Genomic DNA, 19241 nt, shown 5'->3' on the forward strand with positions numbered 1-19241 from the left:
TGTGTAGGTATGTATATTTGCGTGTGTGGACGTATGTATATACATGTGTATGGGGGTGGGTTGGGCCATTTCTTTCGTCTGTTTCCTTGCGCTACCTCGCAAACGCGGGAGACAGCGACAAAGCAAAAAAAAAAAAAAAAAAAAAGTTTGTCTTGTGCCCAACTGCATTATTTCAAGATAAAATACTGTATAATCAGTAGCACATCTGGCGACTCAGTCATGTTCGTCTTTGCCAGATACATACTTGCCACAAAGTAAACTTTACTTTTAACTGTTTTGTAAGACTTTACATGAAATTTTTTGCAATTTTCATTTACACAAATGCACACTGAGCATTTTGTATTATGCTTCATAGAGAACTACCTCGTTCAGAGAATTAGATGCAATGCTTTCAAGAAATTTTATGTGATGGCATCATGCGAAGAAGTTCTCAAGGGGGCATTTGTCGACCTGCCAGCCAGCCAGGCAAGCAATTCCTGATCAGTCTTCTTTGTCTGGCCTAACTATAGTGCTTCCAAGTTTTTTAACATTTCATCTTGAGAGAAGAATTATGAAAAATATCTTGCTTTATGGAAGATCAGAGAGAAGACTGCTGATGTCTTAGGTTATAAGAGTTGAGGAGGGATTTAAAGACATTGGAAATAGTAGATTTCAAAGCAGCAGGATGAGAGAAGGGTTAGAATGGTCTTTCTTCTTAGTGATGGAATGTACCAATGCTAGATTCCAAGAAGTTCTGGTTTTTAAACATAAGTGGAACAAATGAACAAGCACAGGTGCAAGTTTATAGAGGCATTCTCTTTCGGTACCCTGAGATGAATGCCATCAGGTCCCCATTCCAGGTTTGTGTCCAGAGACAAATGCCTTTTGGACTGATTAAAAAGAGAGTATGTGGAGGGGCATAGGATTAGTAAGAGGAGTCATCCGAGGTAGAGTCTGAGGAGAAATGATAGCCAAAGAGAGTTGCTTTGTCTTCATAATGTGGTAAGATTAATATTTCCCATAGTACGGCATCATGATATCCCAAGGGATAGGAGGAGAAGATTGCTACCCTTGTTTCTCCTGTGTGTTGTATTAACAACCATGAGGGGTTTGATTGAGTCCTGAAAATCCTCCTGTATTTCACCTTACTGAAGGTAGGAACAGAAGGAAGGGGAAAGTGGGAATTTTTCCTCAGTTGCACTGTTCCTGATCCAACTTTGCTAATACCAAAAAGGCTAGCACATATAAAGAATATAGTCCTATATTGGAACTGAAATGGGATAAAGCACAGTACTCAAAACATTCTTAGAAGTAATTAACCTATTTGTACTGTATAGGAGGGAGTTGTGTACACTTGTAGGGCCCTGTCTTGAACATTCACTACCTTCATACAACTTTTTAGATTTATGAATGCTGTTTGAATATACCATGTTCTCAGTCACCATATTCCGTATATGCTATATAGTACCTCTTTATGTCTTTAACTGGGCTTTTTTTTTTTTTTTTCCCTTAATTTCATGTTATGTCCTCTGGTTGCTCTGTTCTTACATACCTCAAAGAACTGTTCATTTTCATCAAAATATATTGAAAACCTAAAGGTTGTACAACGACCAGGTCACACCTCACTCCTCCTGTCCATGGAGGATGAATTTAAAGCCTGTTGCTTTTCCCTGTAACAAAGCTCTGAATTGTGGTACCATCTTTGTTGCCATCCTTTGGACCTTCTCTTTTAGCTCTTTGTGCTTCTTTAGTTAGATGCAGTAACCAAGCTCTAGTCATACTCAAGTTTTTGTTTTATGTAGGATAGAAATAGTGTGCTAATTATTTCCTTGTCCATATGTAATATTTTATATTAATTTCTTATTCTTAGACCTTTATAATAACTCTTTCATGTATTGATGATGATTGATTATTGTTAATGAATCAACCAGTTGAGTGTTTATCCTGCAAAATAATCCAATTTCTGTACTACATTATGTTCAGATTTCGGATTTTTTTTTTTTTTTTTTTTTTTTCAAAGAGTCTAGTCCCACAGTGCTTGGATTAACTGGAGTACTTTGTATTAACTCTTGCCTGCATATTGCAATAACTTGTAGATGAAAAGCATGTAATGATTACGGTAGATGTCAGAATGGTAATGTAGAAATTCCACATTTAGTCGATTGTCAGTAGTGATAAGTTTAGTATAATCCAGCAAATATATATATAACATAGAAGTTCCATGTGTAGTTTATCTTTGTATTGGTTTGCCATGATGTATTATCATTTTGGATCATTGCCTTGCAGTATTATGATAAGGAATGGACGCTATGGGACAGGTTCGAGGTTGATGGGGAAATGACTCTTGAAGAGTTCATCAGATATTTTGAAGAGGAGCATCAGTTGGAAATCACTATGCTGAGCCAGGGGGTGTCCATGTTGTACTCCTTCTTCATGCCACCTGCCAAGAGGAATGAGAGAATGTCTCTTCCGTAAGTGCTCATTGCTTTATTATCAAGATGTTGAAAATATTAGGGATTTTAGTTATAGTTATTGCCAACACTAGATATACTTGGTAGGTTTACACAGCTGTGTCTCTAGTAGTGCTATATATGCTTGCAGGACAAGTGATTTAGTTCCTTTAGAACGAAAATTTTCCCCTTCTTTCAGTCCTTTATGTACACACACACACACTTTTTTTTTAAAGAATGAGGACCTAATGAGATTACAGCTTATTTTTTTTTTGTAATTCACTGTGTACCAGATTAGAGAGCCACATTAATGCCCCTGGAATGCATTTTGTGGGTCTGGATTTGTGTGAATAGATGTAGATGTACAATTAGTTTTGTATGATGTAAGTTTATGTAGGTATTTAGGGTTAGGTTTTACTATGAAGTGTTTCTAGAGTCAAGGGACAAATTAATTGGGATGTAAGTTTGAATGGAGAAAAATTGGAAGAAGTGTAGTGTTTTTAGACATTTGAGAGTGGACTTACCTGTGGATGGCACCATGGAAGCAGAAGTGATTCACAGGGGGGGAGGGGGGCAAAGGTTCTGGGAGCGATGAAGAACATGTGGAAGGAGAGAATGTTATCCCTGAGAGCAAAAATTGGTATGCTTGAAGGAAGAGTACTTCCAATAATATTATATGGTTGCGAGGCATGGGCTATGGATAGGGTTGTATGGAGGAGGGTAGATGTGTTGGAAATGTATGAGGACAATATGTGGTGTGAGGTGGTTTGATCGAGTAAGTAATAAAAGGGTAAGAGAGACGTGTGGAAATAAAAAAAAGTGTGGTTGAGAGAGCAGAAGAGGGTGTTGAAATGGTTTGAACCCATGGAGAGAATGAGAGGAAAGATTGACAAAGAGGATATATGTGTCAAGAGGTGGAGGGAACAAGAAGAAGTAGGAGACCAGATTGGAGGTGGAAGGATGGAGTGAAAAAGATTTTGAGAGATTGGGCCCTGAACATACTGGAGGGTGAAAGGCATGCAAGGAATAGAGTGAATTGGAACGATATGGTATACTAGGGTCAATGTGCTACCAATGGACTGAACTATGGCATATGAAGCAGCTGGGATAAACCATGGAAAGGTCTTTGGGGCCTGGATGTGGAAAAGGAGCTGTGGTTTCAGTGCACTTCACATGACAGCTAGAGACTGATTGTGAGCAAATGTGGCCTTTTTGTCTGTATTCCTGGTGTTACCTCACTGAAGCAGGGGATAGCGATGCTGTTTTCCTGTGGTGTGAGGTGGTGACGAGGAATGGATGGAGGCAATCATGAATATGTGCATGTGTATGTATGTAATGTCTGTGGATGTGTGTGTATATGTTGATATGTGTATGTATGTATATGTGCATATGTGGGCATTTATGTATATATATGTGTGTGTTTATGAGTGGATGGGCCATTCTTTTGTGTGTTTCCTGGCACTATCTCACTGACATGGGAAACGGTCTCTATGTATAATGTTACTTATTTATTATACTTTGTCACTGTCTCCCGCATTAGCTAGGTAGCGCAAGGTAACAGACGAAGGAACGACCCAACCCACCCACATACACATGTATATACATAAATGCCCACACACTCACATGTACATACCTATACATTTCAACATATACATACATATACATACACAAACATACATATATACACATGAACATCATTCATACATGCTGCCTTCATCCATTCCCACCATCACCCCGCCATACATGAATTGACCCCCCTCCCCCCATGTGGGCACGAGATAGCGCTAGGAAAGGACAACAAAGGCCACATTCATTCACACTCAGACCCTAGCTGTTATGTGTAATGCACCGAAACCACAGCTCCCTTTCCACATCCAGACCCCATAAAACTTTCCATGGTTTACCCTAGATGCTTCATATGCCTTGGTTCAATCCATTTGCAGCAAGTCGACCCCGGTTTACCACATTGTTCCAGTTCACTCTATTTCTTGCACGCCTTTCACCCTCCTGCATGTTCAGGCCCTGATCACTCAAAATCTTTTCTTTCCATCCTTCCACCTCTAATTTGGTCTCCCACTTCTCGTCGTTCCCTCCACCTCTGACACATATATCCTCTTTGTCAACCTTTCCTCACTCATTCTCTCCATGTGACCAAACCATTTCAATTTCAATACATCCTCTTCTGCTCTCTCAAGCACACTTTTTATTACCACACATCTCTCTTACCCTTTCATTACTTACTTGATCAAACCACCTCACACCACATATTGTCCTCATTTCCAATATGTCCGCCCTTCTCCGCACTATCTATAGACCACGCTTCGCAACCATATAACATTGTTGGAACCACTATTGCTTCAAACATAACTATTTTTGCTCTCCGAGATAATGTTCTCACCTTCAACACATTCTTCAATGCTACCAGAACCTTCACCCCCTCCCCTACCCTGTGACCCACTTCCGCTTCCATGTTTCCATCTGCTGTTAAATCCGCTCCCAGATATCTAAAACATTTCACTTCCTCCAGTTTTTCTCCATTCAGCCTTACCTCCCAATTGACTTGTCCCTCAACCTTACTGTATCTAATAACCTTGCTCTTATTCACATTTACTCTGCTTTCTTCATTCACACACTTTACCAAACTCAGTCACCAGCTTTTGCAGTTTCTCACCCGAATCAGCCACCAGCGCTGTACCATCACCAAACAACAACTGACTCGCTTTCCAAGCCCTCTTATCCTTAACAGACTGCATACTTGCCGCTCTCTCCAAAAATTTTGCATTCACCTCTCTAACAACCCCATCCTTTAACAAATTAAACAACCATGGAGACATCATGCACCCCTGCCACAAACCGACATTCAGTAGGAACCAATCACTTTCTTCTCTTCCTACTCATACACATGCCTTACATCCTCGATAAAAACTTTTCACTGCTTCTAGCAACTTGCCTCCCACACCATATACTCTTAATGCCTTCCACAGAGCATCTCTATCAACTCTATCATATGCCTTTCCAGATCCATAAATGCTACATACATATCTATTTGTTTTTCTAAGTATTTCTTACATTCTTCAAAGCAAACACCTGATCCACACATCCTTTACTATTTCTGAAACCACACTGCTCTTCCCCAATCTGATGCTCTGTACATGCCTTCACCCTCTCAATCAATACCCTCCCATATAATTTCCCAGGAATACGCAACAAACTTATATCTGTAATTTTAACACTCACCTTTATCCCCTTTGCTTTTGTACAGTGGCACTATGCATGCATTCTGCCAATCCTTAGGCACTTCACCATAAACCATTCATACATTGAATATCCTCACCAATCAGTCACCAACATAGTCACTCCCTTTTTTAATAAATTCCACTGCAATACCATCCAAACGCACTGCCTTGACAGCTTTCATCTTGTGCAAAGCTTTTACTACCTCTTCTCTGTTTACCAAACCATTCTCCCTGATCCTCTCACTTCGCACACCACCTCGAACAAAATACCCTATATCTACCACTCTATCATCAAACACATTTAACAAACCTTCAAAATACTCACTCCATCCCCTCCTCACATCACCACTACTTGTTATTACTTTCCCATTGGCCCTCTTCACTGATTTTCCCATTTGTTCTCTTCTCTTGTGCACTTTATTTTCCTCCTTCCAAAACATCTTTTTATTCTCCCTAAAATTTAATGATATTCTCTCACCCCAATTCTCATTTGCCCTCTTTTTCACCACTTGCACCTTTCTCTTGACCTCCTGCCACTTTCTTTTATACATCTCCCAGTCATTTGCACAATTTCCTTGCAAAAATCATCCAAATGCCTCTCTCTTCTCTTTCACTAATAATCTTACTTCTTCATCCCACCACTCACTACCCTTTCTAAACTGCCCACCTCCCATGTTCCTCATGCCACAAGCATCTTTTGTGCAAGCCATCACTGACTTCCCTAAATACATCCCATTCCTCCCCCACTCCTCTTACGTCCTTTGCTCTCACCTTTTTCCACTCTTCACTCAGTCTCTCCTGATATTTCCTCACACAAGTCTCCTTCGCAAGCTCACTTACTCACCACTCTCTTCACCCCAACATTCTCTCTCCTTTTCTGAAAACCTCTACAAATCTTCACCTTCGCCTCCACAAGATAATGATCAGACATCCCTCCAGTTGCACCTCTCAGCACATTGACATCCAAAAGTCTATCTTTCACACGTCTATCAATTAACCCGTAATCCAATAATGCTCTCTGACCATCTCTCCTACTTACATACGTATACTTATGTATATCTCTCTTTTTAAACCAGGTTTTCCAAATGACCAGTCCTTTTTCAGAACACAAATCTACAAGCTCTTCACCATTTGCAACACTGAACACCCCATGTGCACCACTTATTCCCTCAACTGCCACGTTACTCACCTTTGCATTCAAATCACCCATCACTATAATTGGTCTCGTGCATCAAAACTACTAACACACTCACTCAGCTGCTCCCAAAACACTTGCCTCTCATGATCTTTTTCCTCACGCCCAGGTGCATAGGCACCAATAATCACCAATCTCTCTCCATCAACTTTCAGTTTTATCCATATCAATCTTGAGTTTACTTTCTTGCACTATATCACACACTCCTACAACTCCTGTTTCAGGAGTAGTGCTACTCCTTCCTTTGCTCTTGTCCTCTCACCAACCCCTGACTTTACTCCCAAAACATTCCCAAACAGCTCTTCCCATTTACCCATGAGCTTCATTACACTCAGAGCCAAAACATCCAGGTTCCTTTCCTCAAACATACTACCTATCTCCTTTTTTCTGATCTTGGTTACATCCACACACATTTAGACACCCCAGTCTGAGCCTTCGAGGAGGATGAGCACTCCCCGCATGACTCCTGTTTCCCCTTTTAGAAAGTTAAAATATGAGGAGGGGAGGGTTTCTAACCTCCCCCACTCCCCTCCCCTTTAGTCGCCTTCTACGACGCGCAGGGAATGTGTGGTGAGTATTCTTTCTCCCCTATCCCCAGGGATAATGTGTAATACTTTTTTCCATACACTTTTGCCATTTCCTGCATTAATGAGGTAGCGTTAAGAATAGAGGACTGAGCCTAAAAGGGAAAATCCTCACTTGGCTCCCTTCTTTGTTCCTTTTTTTTGGAAAAGTAAAAAGTGGAGGGGAGGAATTCCAGCCCCCAACTAATTCCTGTTTTAGTTGCCTTTCTCCCCTTTCACCAGGGATAATATACACATGTTCTTACATATTCATACTTGCTTGCCTTCATCCATTCCCATCAGGAAACAGCATCGCTTCCCCTGCTTCAGTGAGGTAGTGCTAGGAAATTGGAGAAAACAGGGCACATTCATTCACACTCAGTCTCTATCTGTCATGTGTAATGCACCGAAAACACAGCTCCCTATCCACATCCAGGCCCCACAGACCTTTCTATGGTTTGCACCAGACTTTTTTTTTTTCCTGCATAAGTGAGATAGCACAAGGAACAGATGAAGAAAGGCCACATCTGCTTGCATCCATTCTCTGTCTGTCATGTGTAATGCACTGAAACCACTTCTGTCCCCAACCAGACCTCACAGAACTTTTTATGGTTTAACCCAGATGCTTCAGATGCCCTGGTTTAGTCTATTGACAGCATGTTGACCCAGTTATACCACATCATTCTAATTCACTCGCCTCCTAGCATGCCTTTCACCTTCCTGCATGTTCAGGCCCGAATCACTCAAAATCTCTCTCCATCTCCAATTTGGTCTCTCCGATCTTTTCACATCCACTCCTGACTCATATATACTCTTTGTCAACCTTTCCTCACTCATTCTTTCCTTGTGTCAAAGGCATTTTTGTACACCTTCATCTGCTCTTTCAACCACACCTTTCTTATTACCTCACATATCGCTTACCCATTCATTACTTACATAATCAGAACACCTTACACCACATATTAAACTTAAACATTTTAATCCAACACATCATCCCTCCTCTGCACAGCCCCATCTACAACCCATGCCTCAAATTCATATAATACCATTGGTACCATTATTTCTTCAAACACCCATTTTTGCTCTCCCTGATAACTTGCTCTCTTGCCATACATTCTTCAGTGCTCCTAGAACCTTCATCTCCTCCCTCGCCCAATGACTCACGTCTTTCATGGTTCCATTCACTGCCAAGTCCACACCCAGATATCAAAAATGCTTGCTTGTTTGGTGTTTGTTGACTTTGTGAGATGGCATCAGGGGCAGACTACAGACCCTTGAAGGGAAAATCTTCTCATCTCCTTTCCCTGTTCCTTGTTTTGGTAACTGATAACATAGAAGGGGTGGATTTCCACTAGGCAAAGAGAGACTAACAGGGGAGAAGACGGGCTGGTAATTTTCTCCTTGTATTATCACTTAAAAAGACAGGAAAGGAAGAAAGAGTCAAGTAGGGGTTTCTTCTCAAAAGTGTAATGTGGATTGCCTTAATATGAATGAAATAACCAGGGTGAGATATTAGTGATGGTGCCATATTTGTTGTGAAGAATCAACATGTTCTGGTTTTGAGTGAAACTCAAGTTGAAGTGGGAATGGGAAGAGTGGTTTGGGAGTTTCATTGAGTATGGGAAGAATGGTTTGGGAGGATTCTTTGGGTAAAGTCCTTGGATTTTATAGAGCAAAAGCAAAGGAGGTGGCACATCTGATGAAGGAGTTATTGGGCTGTGTTAAGGAGTGTGAGAAAGTAAGTTTGATATTGATGTAGGTCACTATAATTGCAGATGACGAGATGTGGATGATGGTTCTGTTTGTATACTTGGTACTAAGAAGAACAGAGTTCTTTTTGGGAGGAGATGAGTGCTTCAGCAGTTTAGATACTGGGGTCAGATTTTTTTTGCACACGGATCTGAATGCAAAAGTGGTGGTAGCAGCTGTTTAAGTATAACTGGGGAATGGGGGCAAGGGATTCTCTCTGTGAATTAAATGAAGCTCATCAAATTCTGTGCTGAAAGAGGATTGCTAATAAGGAATACTTTGTTTGAAACTTTACAAACCAAAGGATACATAGCTGAGCAGGGTTGGGTTCATTGACCACTATATGATACTGTGTTGATTGAGACATGCAAAGGAGAGTTTGTTGTACATTAACTAACTGAGATGGTTGGCTGGTAGGATGTCAGATTACTTCTTGTTAGAAGCAAAACTTAAAATTTGTCATGGTTCTAGGAAAATTGAAAGTGATTTGTGAAAATCAGTGATCTTGGAAAAAATTGGCCTGTGTGAAGAAACACCAAGTGAGATTGGGTGACAGATGGTAAAGAGTGAAAGTAAACATATTATTGGAGTGAGGAGGAGTGTGGTATGCAGTAGTTGATATGTAGGCTTACTGTATGAGTAAAGGTAGTGATAGCTGGGATGCAGAATTGTTAGTGCATGAAAGAAGTTTAAGGTAATTGGAGGTTTTCAAAAAATATGTATAAGAGGTGTGATAAGATATTGATAAACTTGAGAGAATAAGAAAATATTTTAGGAGATGAATCATGTGATGAAAACAAACAGCATTTGGAAGCAGCATTATAGGAAACAGATCAGGAGATGGCAACGGGAAAAGAAGAGTTGAAAGAGACGGAAAAAGTATTTTGAGAGACTTTTGAATGTGTAAGAGATAGTGTGATGAAGTTGGTATGTTAAGGATGAGGTGGAACATTGTGTGAGAGAGTCATGGTAAATGGTGTAGTGAACAGAATTAGGTAGTGAAAACCTTGCACAAGAAGTGTGATATAGCAGCAGGAGGGGATGGGAATGTAGATATTTTCCTCAAAAAAAGGGGGTAACTGTGTTGTTGATTGAGTCATCAGGCTATTTCTCTTAAGTATGGTCCAGGGTGAGGTGCCAGTGTACTGGCCTTTTTTGTTTCTTTTCCTGACACTACCTTGCTGATGCAGGGGGTGGCATGGCTGTTCCTGTGGGGTGGGGTGGTGCCGGGAATGGGTAAAGGGAAGTGAGTATGAATATGTACATGGGTATACATGTATATGTCTGTGTGTGTATGTATATGTATGTGTATGAGTGTGTATGTATATATGGGTATATGAATGGATGGGTCTTTCTTTGTCTGTTTCCTGGTGCTACATCGCTGATATGGGAAATGGCAATCAAGTGTAATAGAAATAATTGATTATTTATTATTTTTTTATTGTACATTGTCACTGTCTCCCACGTTAGCAAGGTAGCACAAGGAAGCAGACGAAAGAATGGCCCAACCCACCCACATGCACATTTATATACATACACACCCATATACGCACATATACATACCTATACATTTCAACATATTCATACATATACATATACAGACATATACATATATACACATGTACATATTCATACTTGCTGCCTTCATCCATTCCCATCGCCACCCTGCCACACATGAAATGGCACCCCCCCTGCTCGCGCACGAGGTAGCGCTAGGAAAAGACAACAAAAGCCACATTCGTTCACACTCAGTCTCTAGCTGTCATGTGTAATGCACCAAAACCACAGCTCCCTTTCCACATCCAGGCCCCACAACACTTTCTATGGTTTACCCGTAGACACTTCACATGTCCTGGTTCAATCCTTTGACAGCGCGTCGACCCCGTTATACTTCATCATTCCAATTCACTCTGTTCCTTGCACACCTTTCACCCTCCTGTATGTTTAGGCCCTGATCGCTCAAAATCCTTTTCACTCCATCCATCCTCCTCCACTTTGGTTTCCCACTTCTCCTTGTTCCCTCCACCTCCAACACATATATCCTCTTTGTCAATCTTTCCTCACTCATTCTCTCCATGTGACCAGACCATTTCAATATACCCTCCTCTGCTCTCTCAACCACACACTTTTTATTACCACACATCTCTCTTACCCTCTCTTTACTTACTTGATCAAACCACCTCACACCACATACTGTCCTCAGAAATCTCATTTCCAATATATTCACCCTCCGCACAACCCTATCACCCATGCCTCGCAACCATATAACATTGTTGGAACCTCTATTCCTTCAAATGTACTCATTTTTGCTCTGAGATAACGTTCTTGCCCATATATATTGAGAAAAGTGAATGATTGAATTTGAGGTTCAAGTCTGTTGATAAAAAAAGAAACTGGTGAGTTGTATGGGAGAATGATGATGGCATGTACAGGACATCAAAATGGGGAAATTTATTGTGGTTTCACATGGTTGAGGATATGTGGACCAGATGTTTGCTTTGAAGGATTTGTGATAAGATGATTGGAGAAAATGTAAATTGCTCATAGTGTTTACATATGTACAGAAAGCTTATGATAAGGTTGATGGAGAAGTCTTATGGAAGGTGTTAACATATATATGGTAAATGAAAAGTTAATGAATGCAGTCAGGATTTTTTCTGGAGAGTAAGCCGTGTGTGTAAGAATATAGAGAGGAAGATGAATGGCTCATGGTGAAATTGGGACTGTTCCAAGGCTATGTGATGTCATTATGATGGTTTAACCAGTTTATGTATGTGTTGGTATGGGAGGTGAATGCAAAGGTGTTAGAGTAAGAGGAGCATTGGAGATGAATCATTTGCTGTTTGTTGATGACAGGGCAGTGATGATGAAACAGGAGGGTTTAAGTGAAAGTTTCAAGAGTAGGGCCAGGAGGAAGAGTTAACCATCTAATAGCATGTTAGGCTTGACGGTAGATGACAGGCTTTCCCAATCAGACTTTACATAGTCTCACTTTTCTCTTACATTGTTATCCACTGGATGATTGCCCTGCCTCACACCATATATTGTTTTCAGACATTTCCAAAATGTTAACTCTCTTCCTTTCTTTTATATGCAAGGCCTATAACTTGCATCCATACCACATCGCTGGCAATACTTTAGCTCCAGACACACTCATCCTCGCTTAAACAGAAATGTATACACCTCTCCCTCCTTATGACTCATTTTATTTTAGTTTCATTGATTCTATCCAAAGCCAACTGATGTCAGTGCAAACTTCTTAAGTCTTTGACACTTGAAAATATAGAGTTGCTCAGCATTCATAGTGTTTAAAAAAATTGTCTTCCCAGTACAGATTGCAAGAGATGCATACATTATGTAACTAAACAGATGAGTGAGTTTACTCAAGTACATTGCCTTTTTCATTTCAGGATGTCTGAGGTGGTTAAGAAGGTAAGCAAGAAGAAGATTGAGCCGCATGTTCGAGCTCTGGTGTTGGAATTGTGTGCAAATGATAAGGATGGAGAAGACGTGGAAGTTCCATATGTCAAGTACAACCTACCCCAGTAATCTTGTGCTCCTCTTGGTGGAAGTTCCAAGCATTATGAACTGGGCCTAAGGATTGGGAGACAGCCAGTCATTGCTTGTGACTCTTGTAAACAACCACTGGAAATGTCGGTACTGACCCTCTTGTTCTGGTTAACATTGGGAGCGTGATCAAATGATGCCTCCATCCTAGAGGGCCAGAATGTTTTCAGAAGGTTGCTGATAGTTTAATCACAATGCCTGTGGTTGTTGTTGCAAGATAAAGAAAAAATGACGATAAAAAGTTACCCTCTCCCCATGAACTATTCAGAGGTTAACTGAAAACTCGTTGCAAATGAAATTGTGAAAATTCTTTGCAACAGAAGTTTCTGTGATCATAAAACAAAGAAGTAGGCAGTGATTCTGGTGTAAATCTAAAGACGTTTGCCCACTGTAGTAAGATTTGTAGTGTGAGAGCACATCTTAGTTATGAAAGTGAAATGGTGGACTTTGTTTTTAATGATGATAATGACAACATTGTCTTTTATTAATTCAGATCTGAGAAGGCCATATTTTGCTTAATAGAATTCCCCAAGTGAAATTTTTATTTCCATTTTAGGAGGAGCCTCACCGATTAATATCTTGGTGAGATTACTTTGAATAACACTGGTTGGTATATCTGTACATAAGTTGGGCCGTGTCTGTGAGAAACATGAAATATGTAATTTTGTTTTAACCCAAAATGTTAGAGATTTTCAATATTTACTGAGTTTTTGACAGTAACGGATATTGGTATCAAGTGATAGATATCCTTTGGAGCCAAGTTGCAGAAACCACTTTAAGGTAATATGTTTATTTGTTATGCAGCTGGAACATACTTTTGTTGGCAGGCCCTGTGTAATCAGAAACAGCTGAGATTGCCTCATGTGATGCAGGAAGCCAGTGTGCCTAATAGGTGGGCTTCAGGAATGATGGTATCAAAAGTGAGATGTACTGAGAAGGGTAATGCCTTACGGATTGGCTTGAGGTGTGTAGGCTGGGCATCAGAATAATAGTTCAGTTGCTTGCGTCAGTGTCTTTGAAATTTTTTTTAAAGATATGATAGTTCTTCACTTTTTTATGAGAAGTAAAAGGACTTGACTGACAACATTAGAAAAAACCTTTTATTGTGATCAGTCAAAAGGACATCAACTGAAATATTGTTCAATTATTTTGCAAGATTTATAAGACAAGTATCGCAAATTTTTTGTAACTTCTTTGTCGCTTGACACCAGTGATCACATTAGTAAACTGTGATTCCATAAGTATTGTTTTGTTTTCCTAAATACCATATTGCAATTAGTTCCATTTTGTTAGGTTCTTTCTCATGGACTGCTATTCATTCATTATCAAACACTGTAATTAACTATTTGTACTGCACAGGGGAGTATCTCTTGAACATTCTGATGTTATATAACCTCTTAAATTTATGTATGCTGTCTGCATTAACTGTGTGCTTAGTCATTATGCTCTATTCATCCACCAGTATTATACTATAAAAGTACTTCTCTACAAACTTTTTAACTTTTCAATTTAATTTCATGGTATATCCTCTGTTTGCTCTACCCTACTTCACAGGAAGAATTGTGTCTTTTACCATTTGCATGGAATGATCAATTGCAGCCAGCTTCATAATGTACTTGTTTTCAATGTGGCTCCAATTTAGCGGTAAAATCCATATATTCTGTATTATCATTATGCATGCTCGGCCACTGGAGTTCATGAACACGTACTTGATATATTTATGTCAACCGAGCTGGTAACACTGTATTGGGGAGGAATATGGGTACATGGAACATAGTAGAGTGACATGAACTTTTAAATTTTTGGCCAACAATAAAACAGACATATTGCTCTTGCAGATATGTTTGATAATATGTTTTGTATAATTGATAACAATCAGGCATGAAAAAAACATTATGAATGTTAATAAACATTATATTTTGCAATGTTGCTATGAACTGCTGTTGTCATACAGCAGCTGTCAATCATCATATGATATGTTAGATGACATTTTATTTGCAAGTGTCTAATGTAAAAGTCCAAGCAGGATTCTATATACCTTATAATTAGATATAAACACAGCAACTGTGTCAAACAAAACTTGCTACATTTATGGGTAAATAGTCATTCCTTGTGACTGTAGACACTCGCCTTTACCCTCTACTACCCTTCTGTGGCCAGTGATGTTGCTGTCTTCACTCATCTGTAATTGCCTCTGATTGGATAATAAGTCATTATTGCTTACTCTAATGATATTCGTGTTAACCACCTTTTGCACCTGACAATATTTAACAGTTCACGTCACTTCTATGTTCCACGTTATCAGTCTCCCACCCCATGCAGTGTTACCAGCTTAGTTGACATAAACATACTAGGTATGTGCTTGCTAACTCCTATGGCCAAGTGTACATAAATGATTTACCGGGTAGACCAATAAAACCCCATTTTTCTACAAGAATGTGCACGTCACCTGCTGGCAGTTCTGACCATAACTCTGTGCCTCTTTAGGTGTGATGACCATTTTTGAGAAGTTCTTGGTTTGACCTTATGCAGGACATGAAGAGCTTGCTAAATATTTCTTTATATCTATACTTGAAAGGGTGTTACTTGGCTCCTCCTGTAAAAGGTTACACGACAAGTGAAATGCCACCTTTGGCGAGGCTGTATTATTGGGAGTACAGTCTCGTCAAAGAACTTCTTGCTCAAAAGGAGAGCTTATATTCCTGCTACTGTAAGTAGTGCAGGCTTGGGCTGCAGGAGCCTTTAGAAAGTGGTCATGGATAACAGCAGAACTTTTTCATGTAAATTGTCCCTGGTTAATTATAAATAGTAAGATACATTTGTGGATGAGAGAGCTTGGGAAGTGTCAGTTGTTGTTCGCTGATGATACAGCGTTGGTGGCTGATTCGGGTGAGAAACTGCAGAAGCTGGTGACTGAGTTTAGTAAAGTGTGTGAAAGAAGAAAGCTGAGAGTAAATGTGAATAAGAGCAAGGTTATTAGGTACAGTAGGGTTGAAGGATGAGTCAATTGGGAGGTAAGTTTGAATGGAGAAAAACTGGAGGAAGTGAAGTGTTTTAGATATCTTGGAGTGGATTTGGCAGCGGATGGAACCATGGAAGCGGAAGTGAATCATAGGGTGGGGGAGGGGAGCAAAAGTTCTGGGAGTGTTGAAAAATGTATGGAAGTCGAGAACATTATCTTGGAAAGCAAAAATGGGTATGTCTGAAGGAATAGTGGTTCCAGCAATGTAATATGGTTGCGAGGCATGGGCTATAGATAGAGTTGTGCGGAGGAAGGTGGATGTGCTGGAAATGAGATGCTTGAGGACAATATGTGGTGTGAGGTGGTTTGATCGAGTAAGTGATGAAAGGTTAAGAGAGATGTGTGGTAATAAGAAGTGTGTGGTTGAGAGAGCAGAAGAGGGTGTTTTGAAATGGTTTGGTCACATGGAGAGAATGAGTGAGGAAAGATGGACAAAAAGGATATGTGTGTCAGAGGTGGAGGGAACAAGAAGTGGGAGACCAAATTGGAGTTGGAAAGATGGGGTGAAAAAGATTTTGAGTGATCGGGTCCTGAATGTGCAGGAGGGTGAAAGGCATGCAAGGAATAGAGTGAATTGGAATGGTGTGGTATACTGGGGTCGACATGCTGTCAGTGGATTGAACCAGGGCATGTGAAGCGTCTGGGGTAAACCATGGAAAGTTTTGTAGGGCCTGGATTTGGAAAGGGAGCTGTGGTTTTGGTGCATTATACATGACAGCTAGAGACTGAGTGTGAATGAATGTGGCCTTTGCTGTCTTTGCTAGCACTACCTTGCGCACATGTGGGGGGAGTGGGTTGTCATTTCATGTGTGGCGGGGTGGCAACAGGAATGAATAAGGGCAGACTATGAATTATGTACATGTGTATATATGTATATGTCTGTGTGTGTATATTTATGTATACGTTGAGATGTATAGGTGCGTGTGTGGATGTGCATGTATATACACGAGTATGTGGGTGGGTTGGGCCATTCTTTCTGTTCCCTTGCGCTACCTTGCTAAAGCGGGAGGCAGCAACAAAGTATAATAGAAAATGAAAATAAAAACATTTGAAAGCCATTCTAATATTTGCCAGCAGAAGATTTGTCTCTTTAGATATGCTCCATATTGAATTTTACCACTGTATTCTGTGCATGTCACAAAAGATGACTAAAGGGGACTGGAAACTGTCAACTTGTATTTCAGTTTCTACAAGATGGAACAGAGGAGCTAAACTGTGATTGCTAATTCTCTTCGAAGGCTCTAGCTGAGGTGTTTAAATGTGTGTGGATGTAACCATTAAGTGAAGTAAGGAGAAATATATATTATGTTTGAGGAAAGAAACCTGGATGCTCTGGCTCTTGAGTACAACAAAGCTCAAAGGATAAAGGGAAAGATTGGTTGGAAATGTCTTGGGAGTAAAGTCAGGGGATGGGAGATAGACAAGAACTAAGGAGGGAATAGCACTACTGTTGAAGCTGAAGCTGGGGGAGTGAGTGAGAGAGTGTAAGGAAGAGAGCTTTAGACTGAAAGAGTATAGAGATAGATGTGCTTATATAACCACATGGCTGTGAGAGGAAAAATGATGAGAGGCAAGTGTTTTGAGAGCTGAATGTGTGCATCAGCAGTTTCGATGCAAGAGAGCAGGTATTAATGACTGGCAATGTAAATGCGAAGGTGTGTAATTTGGCAATTGAGGGTATAATTGGGGGAGGCCTGTGGTTATCAGTAATGTGAATGAAAGTGGTGAACAGCTTGTGGAGTTGTGTGCTGAAAAAGGACTGATGATGAGAATACCTGAGTTAAAAAGGGGGGATACACACATGTATACATATGTAAGTAAAAGAGATGGTCACTGGGCATTATTGGATTACACATTATTTGATGAACTTCCTTGTGTAGTTGTCAGCATTCCTGAAGCATTCACAGGCTGCCTAGAGTCAGTCACATAGTTTTGTATCCTGGTTACAGCAGTCTGTGCACAGACAACCCAGCTCTTCATCCACTCTGAGGGGATGATCGATGAAATGGGCACCAAGCTCAAGCTAGATATATACAGGGTGTCTCAGAAATATGAAGACATGCTTTGAATTCTAATTGACCCAGTATCAATTGAACTACTTCCAAGATTTATGATTCAAAGAGGACTGATGTGTGATTATTTTGAGTTATTAGTCACCTGTTCAAACTGATAGCCATTCTGGCCCAGACACTGATGACAATGCAGTTCCATAGAGTTGCAAACAGCAGTAAGCAGCTCACTTGGGATTTAGGCACATTCTCTTTTAATGGCTGCTTTTCTCTCATCAACTGTTGTCAGTTTTGCGTGATAAACATTATCTTTTATATGTCCCCATAAAAAAAAATCCATTGGCATAAATTATAAATCTTGGCTGTAGCATAATTGACATTTTATTAATAATGATTCAAAGTGTGTAGACATTTTGGACACATGCAATAGCTGAAAATAATTGCACATCTTTCCTCTTTAATTTGAATTACAAATCTTGGATGCAGTTCAGTTGATATTGTTTATTATATTAGACTTTGTCGCTGTCTCCCGCATTAGCAAGGTAGTGCAAGGAAACAGACGAAAGAATGGCCCAACCCACCCACTTACACATGTATATATACATACATGTTGACACGCATATATACATACCTATACACCTCAATGTATACATATATATACACACAGACATATACACTTATACATAATTCATATTGTCTGCCCTTATTCATTCCTGTCGCCACCCCGCCACACATGAAATGACAACCCCCTCCCCCCGCATGTGCGCAAGGTAGCGTAGAGAAAGACAACAAAGGCCACATTTGTTCACACTCAGTCTGTAGCTGTAATGTATATTGCACCAAAACCACAGCTTCCTTTCCACATCCAGGCCCCACAAAACTTTCCATGGTTTACCCCAGACACTTCACATGCCCTGGTTCAATCCATTGACAGCACCTCGACGCCGGTGTACCACATCATTCCAATTCACTCTATTCCTTACTCGCCTTTCACCCTCCTGCATGTTCAGGCCCTGATCACTCAAAATCTTTTTCACTCCATCCTTCCACCTCCAATTTGGTCTCCCACTTCTTCTTGTTCCCTCCACCTCTGACACATATATCCTCTTTGTCAATCTTTCCTCACTCATTCACTGCATGTGACCAAACCATTTCAAAACACCCTCTTCTGCCCTCTCAACCATACTCTTTTTATTACCACACCACATCATACCACATATTGTCCTCAAACATCTCATTTCCAACACATCCACCCTCCTCCACACAACTCTATCTACAGCCCACGCATCGCTACCATATAACATTGTTGGAACCACTATTCCTTCAAACATACCCATTTTCGCTTTCCAAGATAACATCCTCGCCTTCCACACATATTTCAACGCTCCCAGAACCCCCTTCCCCCCCATGATTCACTTCTGCTTCCATGGTTCCATCCACTGCCAAATCCACTCCCAGATATCTAAAACAC

At 40.3% G+C, this 19241-nt stretch overlaps 1 protein-coding gene across 4 annotated transcripts in view; it reads left to right on the forward strand.

Annotated features, from left to right (window-relative positions):
- Uba1 (ubiquitin-like activating enzyme 1) overlaps positions 1-13980 on the forward strand; it is a 136377-nt gene extending 122397 nt beyond the window's left edge. For all 4 annotated transcript variants that reach the window (XM_071664364.1, XM_071664366.1, XM_071664365.1 and 1 more), the window contains exons 7-8: positions 2266-2450; positions 12583-13980. In XM_071664364.1, the coding sequence (XP_071520465.1) occupies positions 2266-2450; positions 12583-12721 (324 nt within the window). In that variant the 3' untranslated portion in view covers positions 12722-13980. The remainder of the gene's footprint in view (positions 1-2265; positions 2451-12582) is intronic.
- The last annotated feature ends 5261 nt before the right edge of the window (positions 13981-19241 follow it).

This window comes from Panulirus ornatus, chromosome 1, assembly GCF_036320965.1.
Source record: "Panulirus ornatus isolate Po-2019 chromosome 1, ASM3632096v1, whole genome shotgun sequence".
NCBI classification, from domain to species: domain Eukaryota; kingdom Metazoa; phylum Arthropoda; class Malacostraca; order Decapoda; family Palinuridae; genus Panulirus; species Panulirus ornatus.